Here is a 22185-nt window from a genome sequence, read left to right on the forward strand (position 1 = left end):
AGTTAATAAGGTGTATTATGTGTCATTCTTGTGATTATATGATGTGTTACTGACATGAATTGTATTTTATCAGAAGTATGTTTTATGGTTGCATAAACGAGAATGTATGTCTGGTATTCAAGAGTGAGATGGTAAAGCAGCTTCAGGAGGAGAACTTGTCCATGAGACAGCAACTGCTGCTGCTGCAGAGTTCAGCCAGAGCAGGCACCGTGGGTGATGTTGCTACTCTTCAGTCAAAGCTCAAACAGGCTGCACGCTTGATCTCCAGCCTCAGTCAGGACAAACAGCAACTCATTGAAATGGGCAACAGGCTCCGGGCGCAGCTGATAGAAGCAGGACTGGAGGGTTGGTGTCGCTTTTGAAGCGTAATCATTGGTTTCAGTAGTATATTCATCTAGAATGAATGAACAATATTAGATTTCCAAATGTTTTGAACTATATAAGGAATTATCTCTGGCTCAGGAGGGAAATAAAGAACTCTCTTCTGTTATTTTGTGAAAGGGCACATGGGGATAACAACCATAATTCATCACTCGTTGTTATGCTGGTGCCCCATCACAATGGGCTGATCCATGTTTTTACTAAGAGATTAAAGAAACCTTAGTTTGATTCTCAATAGATTCCAATGCTTATTTGTCCCAGAAATTCTCCATGCTTTGTGTGTTTTGTCTTGATTCATATCGGTTATTCTACTCAGTGAGAAGTCATTCACTGGCAAATCATTGCTGAATATAAACACATCCAAATATTTTTACTTGCTACATCCTCAGTTTGATATGATCTATGATTTACAGACAAAATTGACATTTACGTTATGGAAATTGTCTAAAATGGACATCAGGGATGCAAACAATCACCTTTATGTGAAATTGCCCTCTAAAGCTTTTAAATAAGTTGTAAATAAAACAAAATTATTCAAGCATGTTTTACAAGAAAATACTATTTCAGTTTTTCTGCTTAATTTCATGTTTAATTCAATGTGTTTTTAATAGTGAAATATGCTAGCAATTTATGAATAACATTTTTTTTCTTAGGTCCACGACACTCAAAGATCACTCTCAAACCAAATGATCCAGAGCACAGTCTGGTGGAAAAAGAACCCTCTCAGTCCGAGCATGGCGTGCAGCCAAAGAGCCGCTTATCTACCCTGGAACAGTTACAGTACCAGCTAACCACTCAGGTGACGTCTGCGTGAGAGACGTTGTTCAATCAAAGCGTGCTCTCTATATTGATACAGAGAATATATTTCATCATATTAATCAGTTTGGCCTCTGTATATGTACTGATGTGAAGATTTAGACAGCTTTTATGCAATGTTATTCTTTGTCAAGGTCACTGGAGTGTGGCAAAAGTTAGCGATCACTCCTTTGTCAGATGTATGAAAATACATGGTTGATAATAATCACACAAGCATGAAATTTAAATACATTAGTTTTGATTCTCACTCTAGGAGCTACAATATGCACAAAGAGATCAGAATAAGAAAATGGCGATTATAGTCCGTCCCCAATTCTCTGAGAGTGAGAGTTCGGACAAACGTAGAACTGCCAACCCATGGGAGCCTCCAATCAGAGTCCAGGTACTATGACATCTTCACCACCCCATAAATATATTTTATATATTATAACATATTTTACACATACACTACTGTTACATTTTTTTAAAAATACTTTTATTTGGCAAGGATGCATTAATTTGGTGAAAATTGAGATTTATAATGTTACATAAATGTCTGTTTCAAAGTTTCCACCAAAATATTAAACGGCACAACTGTTTTCAACGTTGATAATAGTATGTAAGGTTTTTTGAGCACCAAATCAGCATATTTGAATGATTTCTGGAGAATCATGACACTGAAGGCTGCAGTAATGGCTGCTGAAAATTTACCCTTGCTATAACAGGAATGAATTTTAAAATATATTAAAATAGGAAACTGTTATTTTAAATTGTAATAATATTTCACAATATTACAGTTTCCACTGTATTTTTGATTAAATATATGCAGCCTTGGTGAGCATAAGATACTTTAATAAATCTAGTTGACCCCGAATTTTTGAACAGTAGTCTATGTAATTTTATTGGTTGTAATCAGTGTGAGTCTGTTGTTGTTGTTGTTTCAGTGTTTGAGTTCATTTTCTCTGTTCCTTCCTCAAGTCTGTGGGCAGTAAAGAAAACACTCCTCCGCAGAACCAATCTGAAGCTCCGGTACCACTGCCTGGGTCATCGCACTTTCTGTTGTCACCCATAGGCGCTGATGATTCCCTACAGAATGTGTGGAAGATGTTAGATCAAGGTTTGAGTTCCTCTGTGTTTTCTACAAGTGACAGTGAGGACAAAGGTGAGCAGGTGTTCAATCTTCAGACCATTTATATTTAAACATAAGTATTTTACTTCACCTGCTATGTTCCCAGAATGAGACATTTAACTGCAACAAAATACAAGTTAGTAAGCTAAAAACATAATCAAGCAACTTCTTTTGTAGTTCTCCTCTCATTAGTAAACTGAATTTCATTTATTGACTGTTTCGCCATGCTGAACACGTTCTTCTGTGCGTGTAATTTCATCATTTGATTTGTCCAGGCAAAAGATCAGATTAGATCAGAATATCTTTGAGAACTGGGGGAATCACGACAGAGCAGCATGATTGGACTTGAGGCCAAATGAAAGTTGCCCAATCTATGGTCATAATGCTGATTAGACCATAAATGGATTTTTGTAACCAGTCAGACCTCATCTTACATTATCTTATACTGGCATAGATCTTTAAAAAATCACAAAAATCTAACCTTTCATTGGAGAATAAGAATTTAAAATGGGGGGGGGGGGAATATAATTTTGAAATGTTTTTCTCTAATACACATTGGGCACAATTAACGGTACACTTTTATTCAATACTTTTTCAAACCTCCATTTGCTAAAATAGTATAGGAGTTTTCTCCTATAATGCCTGATGAGGTTAGAGAATACCTGACAAGAGATCAGAGACCATTCCTTCATCCAGAATCACTCCAGATTCCCAGCTCCATGATGGTGCTTCTCCTCTTCAGTTCACCACACTCATTTTCTATAAGGTGCAGGTCAGAGGACTGGAATGGCCATAGCAGAAGCTTGGTTTTGTGCCCAGTGACCCATTTTTGTGTTGTTTTTTTGATTATTGTCCGGTTGGAAGAAACAAACATGGCCCATTATAAGATTTCTAACAGAGTCAGTCACTTTTTGATTTTTTATCTGTTGGTATTTGATAGAATCAAAGATGCCATGTGTCTAAACAAGATGTCCAGGACCTCCAGCAGAAATATAGGCCCACAACATTAAAAATACAGCAGTATATTTCATTGTACACATGGGGTACTTTTTATCCCTGTGTGTACGAAACCCATCTTGAGTGTTTGCTGCTAAAAAGCAAATTTTTTAGTTACATCTGACCATAGAAGCCAGTCCCGTTTGAAGTTCCAGTCGTGTCTGACAACAGAATATGCTGGGGATTGTTTTTGGATGAGAGCATTTTCTTTTCTTGATTGATTTTTTTTCTTTCTTCTTGAAACCCTCCCAAACAACGTGTGGTGATGTAGGTGCTGTTTGATAATCTTTCTTAAGGTTTTCTGACCCTGAAACTCAACCTTTTTCTGCAATTCTCCAGCTGTGATCCTTGAAGAGTCTTTAACCACTCAAACTCTCCTCCTCACCTGCATTAGGACGATATAGACAAACGTCCTCTTCCAAGCAGATTCATAACATTTTCTGTTGATTGGAAATTCTTAATTATTGCCCTGATGGTGGAAATGGGGATTTTCACTGCTCTAGCTCTTTGCTTAAAGTCACATTCTAATTTGTGAAGCTCAATTATCTTTTACTGCACATCAGAAATATATTCCTTGGTTTTTCTCATTGTGATGGATGATTAATTTGGAATTTGTTTTCCCTCCTATTTATATTTCTGTGAAACGGGAAGCCATGGCTGGATAATTTCATGTTCATAATTTCCCTGGTGTGCTCAAAATTGTGAATATGAATGGGAATATATTTCAGATATATTTTACTCTAGGGGTACCAGTAATTGTGTCCAACGTGTATTTGAGAAAAAAACATTTATTTCATAATGATATTTCCCCCCATTTTAAATTCTTATTCTCCAATGAAAGGTTAGATTTTTGTGATTTAAAAAAAAATCAAAAGGATTAAGAATGCAGATTTATTTTCACAGCCTTCTTTGATCATATTTACCAAGGGTACCAACAATTCTGACTATGTATGTATGCATGTATATTTTATATATATATATATATATATTATTATTATTTTTTTTTTTTACTTGCGTTTTCTTAAGGTCAAAATATTCTTAGTTTTTGTTTTTACAATCTTACACCGTTTTTTACTTTAAGCACTACCAAAAATATCAAAGACATTTAGGAAATCTAAGTTTCTGAATTAAGTCATTATATAAAAATGTTTATCTAGTCATTTATTTGAATTATTTTTATTATACATTTATTTTTAATAACTAAATAGATCTGGACAAAGTGATGTCATTTTCCCATTTTTTTTACTGAAGCACTCTTCTTTCAAGTGCTTTTCTCAAGGTCACAATCATGACTGGCTTCAGGGATCAAACCAGCTAATTTTTCATTACCAGTACTGCAGCCACAACATTACATGGGATTTACAACTGTAAAATTAAGGATTTAACCCCTTATCATATTGTGCTCTCAGGTAGAGTGGCTACAGCAAACCGAGGACACTCCGATATTAATCAGCCTCCCGCTGCACCGGTCAGTGTGGAGGGCACAAAAGCATCACTCCAGGAAAAGAAGAAACCAAATCAGACAACATTTGCATCTGCTAAAAAGACACGTCCTGCTGGAAATAAGAGCAAGATTCGGAATTACAACATCAAAGACTGAAAAAAAATCATTTTGGGCCACTCCATTTAAAGAACTGTCTCATTTGAAGTGCCTCATTATTATTTGTTCATTTTGCATCATGCAATTTTTTTTTATATTTGTACCTTTTGTAAATGTTTGAATAAATTATTGCATAATTTGACCAATAGGCAAGTGAGTCTTTTAATAGTAAGAAGCAGCATCTATGATGATAAGGGGGGGGGGGGAATCAAGATCCAGCCATATTGTTTGGTATGATGCTTAAAGAAATCAAAAATCAGTGAAGCAATTTTGTTTTAAAATATTTTGGAGAACGTTTTGTCCAGCAAAATATTGTCAGCGTAGTGTTACCAACATGCAAGAAGCCATATGGAGTGACTTAAAAAAAAATCATAAAACGCAGAAACATTAAGAAATCTATTTCATTAAGGATTCTTTAGGAAACACTACAAACCCTAGATTCGTGAAATTGATTGAAAATGTTTGAAAACCCTTTGTAGGAAATTGTATAGTTAAACAAGCTATAATTAAAGAAATAATTATATCAAATAATTATTCATACTCGATGCCATTTCTAATGACAGTTTATCCATACAGAACAATTATGACAGATAAAATATCGGTGCTGTGTTTCAATATCAATCTAGTGTTGCATGCTAAATTTACCCAATTTCGGATTGTTTGCAAACCGCAGACACTCGACCCTCGACCCTCGACCCGCCTTGAACTTGAACTTGCTGGCTCAGACCCGTAAAAGCTGAAATCTGTGCTGCTGTGCATGTGATCATGCCGGGATGAACTTTAGTAACCCAGTCTTTTTGACGCTTTTCTCTCTTTGCGGCGGTAGGAAATCAGCCCATCACTGGCTGCGTCTACAGCCCAGCCTCCTCTCTCATTGGACTGCACCTCAGAGCCAAACTGTCAGCCCATGTGGCGTGGCCACCGAGGATGTCAGACATTTAAATGAAACAGACACAGGGACTCAGAAGGCCAGAGTAATTTCTAGGACTTGGCTAAAGGGGGGATCACGAAACTCTCCATTCTGTACCGGGAGCCGACAAAGATTAAGAGGAATATAGAAGTCGACTCTATCCCAAAGAATCACAGCGTTAAACTGTACCCACATCCAGGTAAGAGAGCATATATTATTAATCGTGTCAGTTCTGGATCTGTAGTTTTTCCAGATGCAAACTGGCGTAGTAAAGGTAGAGTTTCAGGCATGCAACATCGTGACAGTTTTCTATAACACGCAGTGAAAAACAATAATATTACTAACGAGTCGCCTTGAACTTGAACTTGCTGGTTCAGACCCGTAAAAGCTGAAATCTGTGCTGCTGTGCCGGGATGAACTTTAGTAACCCAGTCTTTTTTGACGCTAGGAAATCAGCCCATCACTGGCTGCGTCTACAGGCCAGCCTCCTCTCTCATTGGACTGCACCTCAGAGCCAAACTGTCAGCCCATGTGGCGTGGCCACCGAGGATGTCAGACATTTAAATGAAACAGACACAGGGACTCAGAAGGCCAGAGTAATTTCTAGGACTTGGCTAAAGGGGGGATCACGAAACTCTCCATTCTGTACCGGGAGCCGACAAAGATTAAGAGGAATATAGAAGTCGACTCTATCCCAAAGAATCACAGCGTTAAACTGTACCCACATCCAGGTAAGAGAGCATATATTATTAATCGTGTCAGTTCTGGATCTGTAGTTTTTCCAGATGCAAACTGGCGTAGTAAAGGTAGAGTTTCAGGCATGCAACATCGTGACAGTTTTCTATAACACGCAGTGAAAAACAATAATATTACTAACGAAATGAATCGTTATTGTGAGTCGGCTCTTTTCAGTGAATCACCGACTCTGAACCGAGAGTCAAAAGCATTTAGAGTGAATCGAGGATTTTAATGATGAGGCAAAATATATTTGAATAGCCGGGCAGCAGAAAAAATACACTGCATATAGCATTTTATTCAAACAAGCAAAACGTTTTTAAAAACTAAGATATGTAAATGAATTGAGTTTGTAATGTTAGTGCATGGGATAAAGACGTTGGGACCGCGTGATGACGTAATTACGTCATGACGTAAAAGAATCACAGAATCGCTGTTTTGGAAAACCTGTTCGAAAGAATCGATTCGCGTAAATGAGACAAACTTTCAATCACTAATTTCAACCGAAGAATGCTGCACGCTTGTGAGTAAACGTAACCAGCACACTCTTGACCAAATGTGAGTAAACGTTTAGCTGGTGGCTGCAAATTCAGCACAGGATGACAGCATCTCGCGCTATTTCGGTGTGATTATACTAGGTTTCATCTTTGCCTAAGAGAAATAGCATTATGCCTTGAATCTTTCTTTCCATAAACAACAAAAAAAAGTGAGAATAGATATTAAACCTAACAAGAATGTAATATGTTGAGACGTGGAAAAGTATCAGGGCGAATTGTAGAGTCCATGCGGAATTTGTCACACAACTCCTTGAGTTTTGGCGTGTAATCAGTCTATATCACTGAGAGCAGTCAAATTGGAGATGCTTAAAGGGCAGATTTGTCAGGCTATCCATAGTCTAGTTTCTATAACAGGACTCTGTTTACATCAACCTTGGCTTGTCAGGATTAAACATGCAGCCTAATCATCTAGTTTTTCCTTCCTTTTTAATGAACCCTTATGTTCATTTGACTGTATTGTTCAGGTTAAAAACCCATTACTTGTTGTCTTTCTTATTTCGTAAAACCCAGTAGGCAGAAATGATCTTCATCTGTCCATCAAAGAATTTTTGCAAATTCATTGTATGTATTTATGGTCTAAGGCAGGGGTAGGCAAGTTCGGTCCTAGAGAGCGGAGTCCTGCAGAGTTCAGCAACAACTCTAATCAAACACACCTTTCCTGAACAAGCTAATCAATATCTGCAGGATTACTAAGGCTATAGGCAGGTGAGTTTTGTTTTCAGGGTTGGAGCTGAACTCTGCAGGACTGCGGCTCTCTAGGACCGAACTTGCCTACCCCTGGTCTAAGGCTAGAGTGTGGCTGATGTTTTAAGGCAGTGGTTCCCAACCCTGGTCCTTGAGGCACCCCAACACTGCACATTTTACATGTCTCCTTAATCAAACACACCTGATTCAGGTCATCATCTCATTAGTAGAGACTCCGAGACCTGAAACTGTAGTGTCAGAGAAAGGAGACATGCAAAACGTGCAGCGTAGTAAAGGTAGAGTTTCAGGCATGCAACATCGTGACAGTTTTCTATAACACGCAGTGAAAAACAATAATATTACTAACGAAATGAATCGTTATTGTGAGTCGGCTCTTTTCAGTGAATCACCGACTCTGAACCGAGAGTCAAAAGCATTTAGAGTGAATCGAGGATTTTAATGATGAGGCAAAATATATTTTAATAGCCGGGCAGCAGAAAAAATACACTGCATATAGCATTTTATTCAAACAAGCAAAACGTTTTTTAAAACTAAGATATGTAAATGAATTGAGTTTGTAATGTTAGTGCATGGGATAAAGACGTTGGGACCGCGTGATGACGTAATTACGTCATGACGTAAAAGAATCACAGAATCGCTGTTTTGGAAAACCTGTTCGAAAGAATCGATTCGCGTAAATGAGACAAACTTTCAATCACTAATTTCAACCGAAGAATGCTGCACGCTTGTGAGTAAACGTAACCAGCACACTCTTGACCAAATGTGAGTAAACGTTTAGCTGGTGGCTGCAAATTCAGCACAGGATGACAGCATCTCGCGCTATTTCGGTGTGATTATACTAGGTTTCATCTTTGCCTAAGAGAAATAGCATTATGCCTTGAATCTTTCTTTCCATAAACAACAAAAAAAAGTGAGAATAGATATTAAACCTAACAAGAATGTAATATGTTGAGACGTGGAAAAGTATCAGGGCGAATTGTAGAGTCCATGCGGAATTTGTCACACAACTCCTTGAGTTTTGGCGTGTAATCAGTCTATATCACTGAGAGCAGTCAAATTGGAGATGCTTAAAGGGCAGATTTGTCAGGCTATCCATAGTCTAGTTTCTATAACAGGACTCTGTTTACATCAACCTTGGCTTGTCAGGATTAAACATGCAGCCTAATCATCTAGTTTTTCCTTCCTTTTTAATGAACCCTTATGTTCATTTGACTGTATTGTTCAGGTTAAAAACCCATTACTTGTTGTCTTTCTTATTTCGTAAAACCCAGTAGGCAGAAATGATCTTCATCTGTCCATCAAAGAATTTTTGCAAATTCATTGTATGTATTTATGGTCTAAGGCAGGGGTAGGCAAGTTCGGTCCTAGAGAGCGGAGTCCTGCAGAGTTCAGCAACAACTCTAATCAAACACACCTTTCCTGAACAAGCTAATCAATATCTGCAGGATTACTAAGGCTATAGGCAGGTGAGTTTTGTTTTCAGGGTTGGAGCTGAACTCTGCAGGACTGCGGCTCTCTAGGACCGAACTTGCCTACCCCTGGTCTAAGGCTAGAGTGTGGCTGATGTTTTAAGGCAGTGGTTCCCAACCCTGGTCCTTGAGGCACCCCAACACTGCACATTTTACATGTCTCCTTAATCAAACACACCTGATTCAGGTCATCATCTCATTAGTAGAGACTCCGAGACCTGAAACTGTAGTGTCAGAGTCCAGGTAAGAGAGCATATATTATTAATCGTGTCAGTTCTGGATCTGTAGTTTTTCCAGATGCAAACTGGCGTAGTAAAGGTAGAGTTTCAGCCATGCAACATCGTGACAGTTTTCTATAACACGCAGTGAAAAACAATAATATTACTAACGAAACGAATCGTTATTGTGAGTCGGCTCTTTTCAGTGAATCACCGACTCTGAACCGAGAGTCAAAAGCATTTAGAGTGAATCGAGGATTTTAATGATGAGGCAAAATATATTTGAATAGCCGGGCAGCAGAAAAAATACACTGCATATAGCATTTTATTCAAACAAGCAAAACGTTTTTAAAAACTAAGATATGTAAATGAATTGAGTTTGTAATGTTAGTGCATGGGATAAAGACGTTGGGACCGCGTGATGACGTAATTACGTCATGACGTAAAAGAATCACAGAATCGCTGTTTTGGAAAACCTGTTCGAAAGAATCGATTCGCGTAAATGAGACAAACTTTCAATCACTAATTTCAACCGAAGAATGCTGCACGCTTGTGAGTAAACGTAACCAGCACACTCTTGACCAAATGTGAGTAAACGTTTAGCTGGTGGCTGCAAATTCAGCACAGGATGACAGCATCTCGCGCTATTTCGGTGTGATTATACTAGGTTTCATCTTTGCCTAAGAGAAATAGCATTATGCCTTGAATCTTTCTTTCCATAAACAACAAAAAAAAGTGAGAATAGATATTAAACCTAACAAGAATGTAATATGTTGAGACGTGGAAAAGTATCAGGGCGAATTGTAGAGTCCATGCGGAATTTGTCACACAACTCCTTGAGTTTTGGCGTGTAATCAGTCTATATCACTGAGAGCAGTCAAATTGGAGATGCTTAAAGGGCAGATTTGTCAGGCTATCCATAGTCTAGTTTCTATAACAGGACTCTGTTTACATCAACCTTGGCTTGTCAGGATTAAACATGCAGCCTAATCATCTAGTTTTTCCTTCCTTTTTAATGAACCCTTATGTTCATTTGACTGTATTGTTCAGGTTAAAAACCCATTACTTGTTGTCTTTCTTATTTCGTAAAACCCAGTAGGCAGAAATGATCTTCATCTGTCCATCAAAGAATTTTTGCAAATTCATTGTATGTATTTATGGTCTAAGGCCTCCTTAATCAAACACACCTGATTCAGGTCATCATCTCATTAGTAGAGACTCCGAGACCTGAAACTGTAGTGTCAGAGAAAGGAGACATGCAAAACGTGCAGTGTTGGGGTGCCTCAAGGACCAGGGTTGGGAACCACTGTTTTAAGGACTTTACGACTAATACTGTCATCAGCTAATGACAGCACTGCACCATGGGAGCTTGTAGCGAGGCGAGCGGTCAGCTACATCACTGCCTCGGATCTGGGTCAGGTAGATTACAGTCGATTCAGAAATCCGTTTATTTTCTCCATCTGCTTCTGCCAAGCATAATGTTGTTGTATTTGTGGTTAAATGTTAAGCAATCAGAATAGTAATTTACTCCTAGTACTACTGAAATCCTAACCAGGATAGTGTAGCCTGGTTTACACTCAAATCTACATAGCTGTGTTGTGGTGCTAGTAGTTCTGTCTACTTTATGTTGTGTTCAGTTCATTGACTGCTTTTTAACTTGTATGTATTGTACTTTTGCATTAAAAAGTACTTTTAGATGACTCACATGCATGCATGTCGTTCACAGACACCTGTGAGCACCTGTGCCGCAAAGACTCCTTCCAGTTGTCACTATGGCAACAAAGAGCGCTAATTCCTCCTCTCGGACTTACCTGTCCACTTTTGCTAATTCTGTTTATGCAATTTGAAAAGTATTGTTTTTCTCTAATTACACTGAACAAAATTATAAACACAACACTTTTGTTTTTGCCCTCATTTTTCATGAGCTGAACTCAAAGATCTAAGACTTTTTCTATGTACTCAAAAGGCCTATTTCTCTCAAATATTGTTCACAAATCTGTCTAAATCTGTGTTAGTGAGCACTTCTCCTTTGCCGAGATAATCCATCCACCTCACAGGTGTGACATATCAAGATGCTGATTAGACAGCATGATTATTGCACAGGTGTGCCTTAGGCTGGCCACAATAAAAGGCCACTCTAAAATGTGCAGTTTTACTGTATTGGGGGGTCCGAAAACCAGTCGGTATCTGGTGTGACCCCCATTTGCGTCACTCAGTGCAACACATTTCAGCTTCCAGGAATTGTGTACAGATCCTTGCAACGTGAGGTGATGGTCGTGGATGAATGGCACAACAATGGGCCTCAGGATCTCGTCACGGTATCTCTGTGCATTCAAAATGCCATCAATAAAATGCACCTGTGTTCGTTATCAATAACATACGCCTGCCCATACCATAACCCCACCGCCACCATGGGCCACTCGATCCACAACGTTGACATCAGCAAACCACTCACCCACATCTGCATGCTCGTCGTCCACTAACACAGATTTAGACAGATTTGTGAACAATATTTGAGAGAAATAGGCCTTTTGTGTACATGGAAAAAGTCTTAGATCTTTGAGTTCAGCTCATGAAAAATGGGGGCAAAAACAAAAGTGTTTTGTTCAGTGTATAGCTAAATATAATCTCTAATTATAACTAACTATAACAACAACTGATTCATATTGAACCTGCTCTCAATGGCTTGTCACCCTGTCAGGTTATTTTAAAGAGCTTTGACATCACTTACTACTGTTTAATCACAAAATATTTAAATATATAGTAGACCTTACAACATACTTACGTGATAGCTCTGTGTGCGAAACGGCCTGAAATTTAAATTAAATTAAGCTCTTGCTGTCCTTTGCACATTAAGACAACAGATTTGTGAGTGAATCATATGTTTTCCCTAATAAAACAAGAACCAGAATTTCTTTAAAATTTCTTCAATGTCAAAAACAAATGATAAAAAGATGTAAAGTATTAAAGGGGTGATTCATTGCGATTTCACTTTTTTTTAACGTTAGTTAGTGTGTAATGTTGCTGTTTGAGCATAAACAATATCTGCAAAGTTACAAAGCTGAAAGTTCAGTGCAAACGGAGATATCGTCTTTTCAAATTCTGGCAGTTTAATGCCTACAAAAACAGCTGGTAGGGACTACAAGAAGTTACTACCCGGGTTCGTGACATCACAAACCCAGATAAACCCTGCCCTCGGGAAAAGGCAGCAAAGGGGGCGAGGCCATGCTGCGCTGCTTTAGAGAAGAGGAAGAGAAAACTAGAGGTGCATGTAAAAATCTATTCATATGATTCGTGATTCTGTCTTCTAACGATTCTAATGGATTCCCAATTTTCAAAATCAATGTTCAAAAGCAGCGGCTCTCAATACTGTTCCTCGCGTCAACCTGCTCTCTCTCTCTCTCTCTCTCTCTCTCTCTCTCTCTCTCTTATTCTCATTCGCATCACCTCCAACAATGAACTGTTACAATTATACACTTATTTTCACATAGCTATGAGAAGCGTTAAACATGGACGCGCATGCGTGCAGTTGCCGTACTGTATTAAAGCTTTAATCAGGATAAAAATTTATATTAAAAGCTAACATAAGCAGTAGCATTTACAAATAACAGCGTATCTAAAAGTATGAGACGACAAAAACAGGCCTACCATTAAAAGCCGTGCTTGCATAGGTTCTGCAAGATCCTCTTCAATAATATCCTTTGCTTCTCAATTGGGCTCAAACTGATATTAACATGCAGTTGTTTACAATACAACCGGAGCACATGCCGCTGAGGCACATGTTTAGCCAATCACAACACACTGGGCTAGCTTACCAATCAGAGCCCATCGCCTATTTCTGAGGAAGGGGCTTCATAAAATAAGGAAATTATCAGCCCGTTTCTCAGAGAAGGGACAGAGAGGTGTGGAATAAAGGTAAATTATGAAACGAAGCATTAACACATGTTAGACTGCACCCCATAAACACAATCAAGCCTAGAAAAAACCCAGTGAACCACCCCTTTAATAAAGGCTTCTCCTCTGATTTTCTTTTTTGTTTTGTAATTAAGTTTTTTGATTTATGATGCATAATTTCTGCAAAATGATCTGTCCTAGTTTTATAGCTACTGGGCACTAATATAATTTACAACTTGGTCATGCTGTGAAAGGTTGTTATGACTAGCTGAATAGCTGTTATATAATGCATGTTTATTATTGTTTTACGTGCTTTTCACATATTTACAAAAAATAAATTTACGTTGCGACTGCTGAACTGAATATCTGCATAATTTTCTTCTGTAAATTATTCTGTACAAATGAAATAGTACTTTTTTTTTTTTCTTTTTTTTTCTGACTTGTTGAGGTTCATTTTTGGTTATTGTGCATTCTTTGTAAAGATGGTAAAAATATAGCAGATGGCATTGCTACATTGCATGCGGTACAGTCAGATGATTTGATTTCTCTCTTGGCATATTTAATGAAGTTTCTGTGGTCCACCAAATGAAAATGAACCCTCCTTTTGAGTTTCGAGGAAAGTGGAACAGAGGGACACTTTGTACTTGTCACCGCTTCTTGATTGCATTGAATGAACCGGAATCCCATCCGTGCTGCCGCTTTGAGTGCTCTGACCCTGAAACGGGGAACAAAAGTGTCCAGCTTTCCAGGCCACCCCCCCCCCACCCCCCCCCCCCCCCCCCCGGCCTCAACCAATGGTGTGAGTTTGACAAACAACAGTAGACCGGAGAGTGTTTGAAAGTCATTATTTTTGCAATTCTGTTTGATAGACAGAAATTTCACACTTCACAGTTTTAAAGTTATGTATTTCTCCAGATCATTTACAATTGAACTCCCCCCCCCCCCCCCCCCCCCCCCCCCCCCCCGCCCCCCCCCCCCCCCCCCCCCACCCCGGGCACACTCTCCCACCTATCCCCAGTTTTGCAGTTTGCACCAACTCGGTGACCCCAACTCACAGACCGCTGATTTAAAATGAATGACACGCTCGCATTCACACAGTTCTTGATAATGCCAATGTAGATCAAGCAGACAGAATCCCTCTGTTTTTAAAAGGTTTTCTGTTCACAGACTGACCGTGCTTTTTTTTTCTTTTTTTCCCCCCTTAGAATCAAAGAAAATCTAACCAGACATGGAGGATATTGTTATAGCTGGAATTTCAGGTCGCCTTCCTGAGTCTAACAATTTGGAAGAATTTTGGCTGAACCTTTTCAATGGAGTGGATATGGTCACAGAAGATGACAGGCGGTGGAAACCAGGTATGCTAATATCTGAATGTCTTCATTTTAAATAACATTTAGACTTAATTAACATGATTTTTTTTATCATCATGCTTTTCTTAAGACCACCTTGGGGTTTGTAGTGTCTTTCAACTGCTGGTCTCCTTACCTACCTGGCTGCTGTTCTGTGCTTTTCCTTGTCCGTCTGGCTTTGGGTCTTATGAAGGGCCGGTCTCTCTTCTCTCTGTTGGCACCAAGCTAATACTCTCATTCATGTGCTAAAGCACAAGCAGGCTTAGGGCGATGAGTAGAGAGCGCTTTTGATTCCTTTTTCCCCCTTTTTTTTAATTCTAGGTCTGTATGGCCTTCCCCAGAGAAATGGAAAACTAAAAGAAATCGATAGATTTGATGCAGCCTTCTTTGGTGTGCATCCCAAACAGGCACACACCATGGACCCACAGCTGAGGCTTATGCTAGAGATATCGTACGAGGCCATCGTCGATGGAGGTTAGTATCAGCTGCCCTCTTAGATAATATTAATAAGGTGTTTTGTGGCAGCTAATGCCCTTGAAAAATGTATAGCCTGAATGAAATTATATGTCACTTTGGATAAAAGCATCTGCTAAATGAATAAATGTAAATGTTATTTTCTGGAGTGTGCTGCTATATGGGTATATGAAATATGGTTGATGACCTGTGACATTACATGCCACACTTTATTTTATTTTAAATATTTATTTTATATTTTTTGGGGTCAGCAAGTTTATTTTTTTTATTCAGCAAAGATGCATTGAGGTGACAAAGACATTTCTAATGTTACAAAATATTTATATCATGCTGTACTTTTGAACTTTCTATTCATCAAAGAATCCTGAAAAATGTGGCAAGGTTTCCGCAAAAATATTAAGCAGCACAATTGTTTTCAACCATTTTAACATTGATAATAAAAATAAACTTTTCTTGAGGACCAAATGAACATGAGCATATTATACCGTTTTCTGAAGGATCATGTGACAAAAAAACTGGAGTAATGGCTGCTGAAAATTATAAATTAGAAAGTTATTTTAAATTGTAAATATTTCACAAGTCACAAATGTTTTTGATCAATAAATGCAGCCTTGGTGAGCATACAAAACTTCTTTCAAAAACATTTAAAAAATGATTATTAGTATATATGGTGCATTTAAATATTTAAGTTTTATAAACATTTCTAAACGGCCAAAGTGATGCCAAATCTCTATGTAGAGCAGTTATAGTGTATTTTTGAACCTAGTTGTAATGTATTGTATGTGTAATGTATTATTTTTCAGTGTTCACTGAATATGTGAATATAAAACATAAATTTTTCCTGTTAGGCATTAACCCAGTGTCCATGCGTGGCAGCAAAACTGGCGTCTACATTGGAGTAAGTGGCTCCGAGGCAGGAGAGGCCTTCAGTAAAGACCCAGAGGAGCTGCTGGGATACAGCATGACAGGATGCCAGCGGGCCATGTTTGCCAACCGCTTGTCTTATTTCTTTGATTTCAATGGTATGCAAACATTACAAGTTTAATTACCTACTCAATGCTCACGCACATTGTAGGACAGAATTGAGTTATCCGAACCTTTGTTTTGAAAGACTATCGTCATTTTTTCTGTATGGTGTGATGTCGTCTGATGTGATTTGAATAAGTGGCTCACTACACAGTCACGTCTGTCACTGGTGTAACTTGACTCACTCTATCACGTTAGACTGAGACAACCAGTTGAGATGGATTACTTAAATCATTTTATGCAAGAATTGTTAATATGGTCAGCCATTAACCGTTGTGTTTGATGTACAACGAACTTTCAGGTCCCAGTACAGCCATTGACACAGCGTGCTCCTCTAGTCTGCTGGCTCTGGAGAACGCCTTCAATGCTATTCGCCATGGCCAATGTGATGCAGCACTTGTGGGCGGAGTCAACTTGCTGCTCAAGCCCAACACCTCAGTGCAGTTCATGAAACTGGGCATGCTCAGTCCTGAAGGAGCATGCAAGTCATTTGATGCCTCAGGTGAGATTACGTATGTCACTGTAACGTTTAAAGCATTCTCAGGAAGCTATTAAAGGAATCTGGTTCTATAAGCATCAATCATTGCATACCAGTTATAAGAATATAGTCTTCTAAGTGTTCATACTGAATAATGCATGACAAAAATAGTATCATGCTTTATGCAACAATAAATGTTTTCAGCAGAAGTATGCTAATTGCAAGGTTAATTTAGCAATTTTCTGGTCACTTATGATATTAGAGATAAAAATGGTTAGTTAGTTAGCGTGTTTTTTTTTGTTTTTTTTTTAATCCAATTTCGTTTAAATATGTCTCTACTCTTGTAGTCCCAACAAAATAGTGAGTCTGGAAAGAGATGTTAAAAATGGCAGCTGATCATTTTTCTGTTCAATTTGTCAAAATGGAAATCAATAGTCAAGTTGAGCCAGTGTTATTTTAGTATTATTGCCTTACTATTATGAGACTAATATTTTGAATTTGTTTTTATTTTTCTATTTTAGTTTTAGTAATTTTGTTGTATTGTTGTCATTTTAGTGTAGTTTTTATTTTAGTTGTAATTATTTCAGTACTTCAAGTTAAACTGAATTGAATTAATGAATGTAACTGAACTGAAATAACTTTTTTTTTTTTTTTTTACATTATTTTATTTATATATATTTTAATGACTTTAATTTTAGTTACCTCTAATTTTCATGTGAGTTTCACATTGCATTTCTTTTATATACCGGTAATACCTGATGATATGTTTTGCTAAATATTGCACATTTTGGCAAAAGTAGCATTCCATAAAATTGTAAAAATGTGTGTACTGCCCAAAGTAAACCTAAAAAGATTTGTGAGTATATTTCTAATTTGCGCTGCTGTTAAAAAATTGAGTCTTTTTGATACCAATTTTTTTGTTTAACCCTCTAGGAAATGGCTATTGTCGCTCAGAGGCTGCTGTTGCAGTACTCTTGACAAAGAAGTCAATGGCCAAGAGAATCTACTCCACAGTTCTCAATGCTGGCAATAACACAGATGGCTACAAAGAGCAAGGTAAACTCATCCTTCCTTCCCACAGACATCAAATCTGCCTCAAATCCTCTAGCATGAGTGAAATCAGCTCAGTTAATACCTTCTTACTTGCTCTGGAAGCCTGGCATTACTATAAAAGCTGGCACTACATGTGTCGTAGATGTCGTAGCCTTTCCCCCAGTGCCTCCTGCCACACTTTACACACCAGTGTTTTCAAACATGACATTTGGCTGAGCGTGAGGGCTCAGGGTATTTGAAATCTCTGACGTACGTCTGACATCAGACCCCTCTAGTTCCTGTTGTGCATCATGTGCTGCTACATTGAGGACAGAAGAATCCATCCTTTCCCCCAGTGCCTCCTGCCACACTTTACACACCAGTGTTTTCAAACATGACATTTGGCTGAGCGTGAGGGCTCAGGGTATTTGAAATCAGACCCCTCTAGTTCCTGTTGTGCATCATGTGCTGCTACATTGAGGACAGAAGAATCCATGCTGTAGCTCACGTGTGCATTCCATTCATATTTTGGAATGTGGTATGTCTCCTCTTTCCTCAGGGGTGACATTCCCATCAGGTGAGATGCAGCAGCGCCTGGTCCGTTCCCTTTACCAGGATGCCAACATAACACCTGAGCAGGTGGAGTACATCGAGGCCCACGGCACTGGTACTAAGGTCAGTCACTATGAAAATACACGCATGCATAGTGCATACCTTAAGAAGAGATTTGCTTTGAAAATAAGAATGGGAACAGTTCGATATGTGCCTGATTCACACTGGCCATGTTTACATGCACACCATTTTCCGATTAAGGTCTATATTCCAATAAATAAGTTTAAAAAAGCAAGTACATAGATAAAAATATTAATTAATTAAAAAAATTTAACTTAACAATAATACAAAAAAAAATAAAAATGAAAAGCAGGTGTTAAATACTATTAGTCCTAAACTTAAAAAAAAAAAATAATTAAAAAATATATATGTATGTATAGCAGGAAATGGTGATTAAAAAAAGTACATACAATTTCATGTTTGTTAATATAAAAAATTAAAGATAACTTGAAATATGTATAATATCCTTGTGTATGTAAATACAGTTATTGAGCAATAGAAATTTTAGCTTGTGGTTGTGTATATTGAAAATAACTCTGCTTTTACAGGTTGGGGATCCTCAGGAAGTGAATGGCATTGTGAGTGTATTCTGTCAGTCACAAAGGGATCCTCTTCTGATTGGCTCAACCAAATCTAACATGGGACACCCAGAGCCTGCATCTGGATTGGCGGCTCTTGCCAAGGTATGTAAACTTTTTGAACAAGTCTTCCTGCTTTAGTTAGCTTTAGCTTAATCAGCTGTTTCTTTAAAAATCTGTATGCTGAATCCCTCGTCTTAAATGTGAAGTAAATCAAGTAACTCGTGTTGCATGTGATCAGGTGGTTTTGTCTCTGGAACATGGCGTCTGGGCTCCCAACATCCATTTCCATGATCCAAACCCTGACATTCCTGCTCTGACGGACGGCCGGGTGCACGTGGTGTCGGAGCCCATACCTGTCCGCGGGGGCATCGTGGGCATCAACTCATTTGGCTTCGGAGGCTCAAATGTCCATGTTATCCTGCGTCCACATGGTTCAAAATCACTGGCTCAGGCTGCACAACCTTCAGTCCCCAGACTTCTGCAGGCCTCCGGTCGCACTGAGGAGGCAGTCACTTCCCTTCTCAACAATGCCCAGCAGCATAAAGATAACCCAAGCTACCTGTCTCTTCTGAATGATGTGTCTGGAGTTCCAACGGCAGGCATGCCGTACAGGGGCTATGCACTGATTGGAGCACAGGGAGAGCTTACAGAAGTTCAACAAGCCCAGCCCACACCCAGACCCCTCTGGTACATTTGCTCAGGTGAGGGGGCATTTATATTTTTTATGGTAAACTTTTAAATTGGTGAAATCTTATTTCCTTCAACATTTTATATTAAAGCAGCTTGATGTACTACAGAATACATACTGTAACTTATAGAAACTTCCTGTACCATTCAAAAAGAGCTTTTATTGGAACCAAGCTGCAAAAGCAATTTTCTGATGTTGTCATGGTGAGATAAAAACAAGAAAGCTGGTACAATTAGATACCATTAATCCTAAACATAAAAAGAACTAACAATAAAAGTAAAATTTTGCGTATTTTACATGCAGAAAGGACATTTCAGCAGCCAAAAATAAACAGTTTAAGGTAATGGGCAATTGTAATAAATAAACTAAATCTCAACTAATTAAATTTTTATAATAATATATATTTTTTAAATAGTGTATGTATACAGTGTTGCTTGAAAGTTTGTGAACCTTTAGAATTTTCTATATTTCTGCATAAGTATGACCCAAAACATCATCAGATTTTCGCACAAGTCCTAAAAGTAAACGGAGAACCCAATCTAACAAATGAGACAAGACTGTTTTATTTGTCATTTATTGAGAAAAATTATCTAGTGTTACATACTATATAATCATGATCAAGGCTGCATTTATTTGATCAAAAATACTGTAAAATAATATTGTGAAATATTATAATTTACAGTAACCAGTTTCTATTGTAATACATTTTAACTGAGAATTTTTTAGTACAATTTTGCGTATTTTACATGCAGAAAGGACATTTCAGCAGCCAAAAATAAACAGTTTAAGGTAATGGGCAATTGTAATAAATAAACTAAATCTCAACTAATAAAATTGTTATAATAATATATATTTTTTAAATAGTGTATGTATACAGTGTTGCTTGAAAGTTTGTGAACCTTTAGAATTTTCTATATTTCTGCATAAGTATGACCCAAAACATCATCAGATTTTCGCACAAGTCCTAAAAGTAAACGGAGAACCCAATCTAACAAATGAGACAAGACTGTTTTATTTGTCATTTATTGAGAAAAATTATCTAGTGTTACATACTATATAATCATGATCAAGGCTGCATTTATTTGATCAAAAATACTGTAAAATAATATTGTGAAATATTATAATTTACAGTAACCAGTTTCTATTGTAATACATTTTAACTGAGAATTTTTTAGTAGTCTTCAGTGTCACATGATCCTTCAGAAATCATTCTAAAATACTTATTATTAACAGTGTTGATACTTAATGTTTGTTTTTAAATATTTTTGTTGAAATAAATAATACAGTAAAATGTGCGATTTATATAACCCTTTTAAGGTTGTGATTCAAAGCGAGTCAGTCACCATAATGGAAAGTCTCTCTACACATGATCACATTGGCTGGATTTGTATTTCTATCTCCTGACAGGTATGGGCACACAGTGGGCTGGAATGGGCCGTAGCCTGATGCAGCTGCCTGAGTTCCGGGAGTCGATCCAGCGTTCGGACGTGGCTCTGAAGGACACTGGGTTGTGTGTGTCTCGCTTGCTCATGGATGCTGATGAGAGCACTTTTGAAGACACTGTCCACGCATTTGTTGGTCTTGCAGCCATCCAGGTCAGTCTCCCCCAGCTCTAGAGATGCCAAGTACAGTGCCAGTGTGACTGGAACAGGATTGACATCAGCAGTATTTCTCAATGAAAAAATGACCCCTGACAACTTTGGAACTGATATAGGCCTGCCAAATGTTGCAATACAGTGGCACAATCAGTCATGATTTCAACAGTCGCTCCGTCTGCAAGACTGTCTCATAAAGAGATCCAAAAATGACAATTCCGTCATTATTTACTCAACCCGCATTTTCAAACCTGTATGGCTTTCTTTCTGCTCAAACAAACAGCTCTTTCCTGTGGAACTGGCACTCTTGCATATTCAAACTTGTCACGTCACAATCAGTTATGAGACAAAAGAATTGATCATTTTATGATATCGTTCATATCAAACCTAGTAGACTTGCTAGTTGTAGTCTCACAATTTTCATGCCTGACTATCTTTCACCTACCTGAATGCATTCCTGTCAAATTTCCAGGTCGCCCAGATTGACATGTTGCAGAAGATGGGTCTTCAGCCTGATGGGATCGTGGGCCACTCTGTAGGAGAGCTAGCGTGTGGTTACGGCGATGGCTCTCTGAGCCACAGCGAGGCCATTCTGGCTGCTTACTGGAGAGGACGCTGTATTAAAGAGGCCAACCTGCCCCCGGGGGGCATGGCTGCAGTGGGTTAGTGTGGCAGCAGATGCCTTCACAGGCTTTGCTTCATTAATCGGGCGCAAAGTGTCCCTCCATGGGGGATTTGCCTAGTTTTTTTTGTTTAGCAATGTATGCTATACATTTTGTTTTTTTTAGCAAGCTTACCAATGGTTCCTTTTACCAACCCTCCCATTATCTCCCCATCAGGCCTAACGTGGGAAGAATGCAAAGCTCAGTGTCCACAGGGTGTCGTTCCTGCTTGTCACAATGCTGAGAATACAGTGACCATCTCAGGCCCTCAGGTATATACCCACTAAGAAATAACACCC

At 38.3% G+C, this 22185-nt stretch overlaps 2 protein-coding genes across 2 annotated transcripts in view; both read left to right on the top strand.

The window, feature by feature from the left end:
* Positions 1-106: 106 nt before the first annotated feature.
* On the top strand, positions 107-5115 carry LOC107565792 (coiled-coil domain-containing protein 57-like). The gene is made up of 5 exons (XM_016251069.1): positions 107-345; positions 1035-1180; positions 1451-1579; positions 2155-2338; positions 4711-5115. The coding sequence occupies exons 1-5, from the start codon at positions 129-131 to the stop codon at positions 4899-4901; spliced, it is 867 nt and encodes a 288-aa protein (XP_016106555.1). The 5' UTR covers positions 107-128; the 3' UTR covers positions 4902-5115.
* A 1192-nt stretch (positions 5116-6307) lies between these two features.
* The window catches only part of LOC107565779 (fatty acid synthase-like), a 29591-nt gene continuing 13713 nt past the window's right edge, over positions 6308-22185 (top strand). Inside the window, exons 1-12 of the mRNA XM_016251054.1 lie at positions 6308-6542; positions 14595-14744; positions 15060-15212; positions 16061-16234; positions 16540-16740; positions 17650-17772; positions 18308-18423; positions 18909-19043; positions 19180-19642; positions 21037-21224; positions 21697-21886; positions 22064-22158. Coding sequence (XP_016106540.1) covers positions 14618-14744; positions 15060-15212; positions 16061-16234; positions 16540-16740; positions 17650-17772; positions 18308-18423; positions 18909-19043; positions 19180-19642; positions 21037-21224; positions 21697-21886; positions 22064-22158 — 1965 coding nt within the window. The 5' untranslated portion in view covers positions 6308-6542; positions 14595-14617. The remainder of the gene's footprint in view (positions 6543-14594; positions 14745-15059; positions 15213-16060; positions 16235-16539; positions 16741-17649; positions 17773-18307; positions 18424-18908; positions 19044-19179; positions 19643-21036; positions 21225-21696; positions 21887-22063; positions 22159-22185) is intronic.

This window comes from Sinocyclocheilus grahami, unplaced genomic scaffold (assembly GCF_001515645.1).
Source record: "Sinocyclocheilus grahami isolate Dianchi unplaced genomic scaffold, SAMN03320097.WGS_v1.1 scaffold1027.1, whole genome shotgun sequence".
Taxonomy (NCBI): Eukaryota; Metazoa; Chordata; class Actinopteri; order Cypriniformes; family Cyprinidae; genus Sinocyclocheilus; species Sinocyclocheilus grahami.

Excerpts from the sequence above, each read along its gene's own strand:
- LOC107565792 (XM_016251069.1), top strand. The coding sequence starts at position 129 with ATGGTAAAGCAGCTTCAGGAGGAGAACTTGTCCATGAGACAGCAACTG. Across the intron at positions 1,580-2,154 it reads AGCCTCCAATCAGAGTCCAG|TCTGTGGGCAGTAAAGAAAA; the intron begins GTACTATGACAT and ends TCCTTCCTCAAG. Across the intron at positions 2,339-4,710 it reads AAGTGACAGTGAGGACAAAG|GTAGAGTGGCTACAGCAAAC; the intron begins GTGAGCAGGTGT and ends TTGTGCTCTCAG.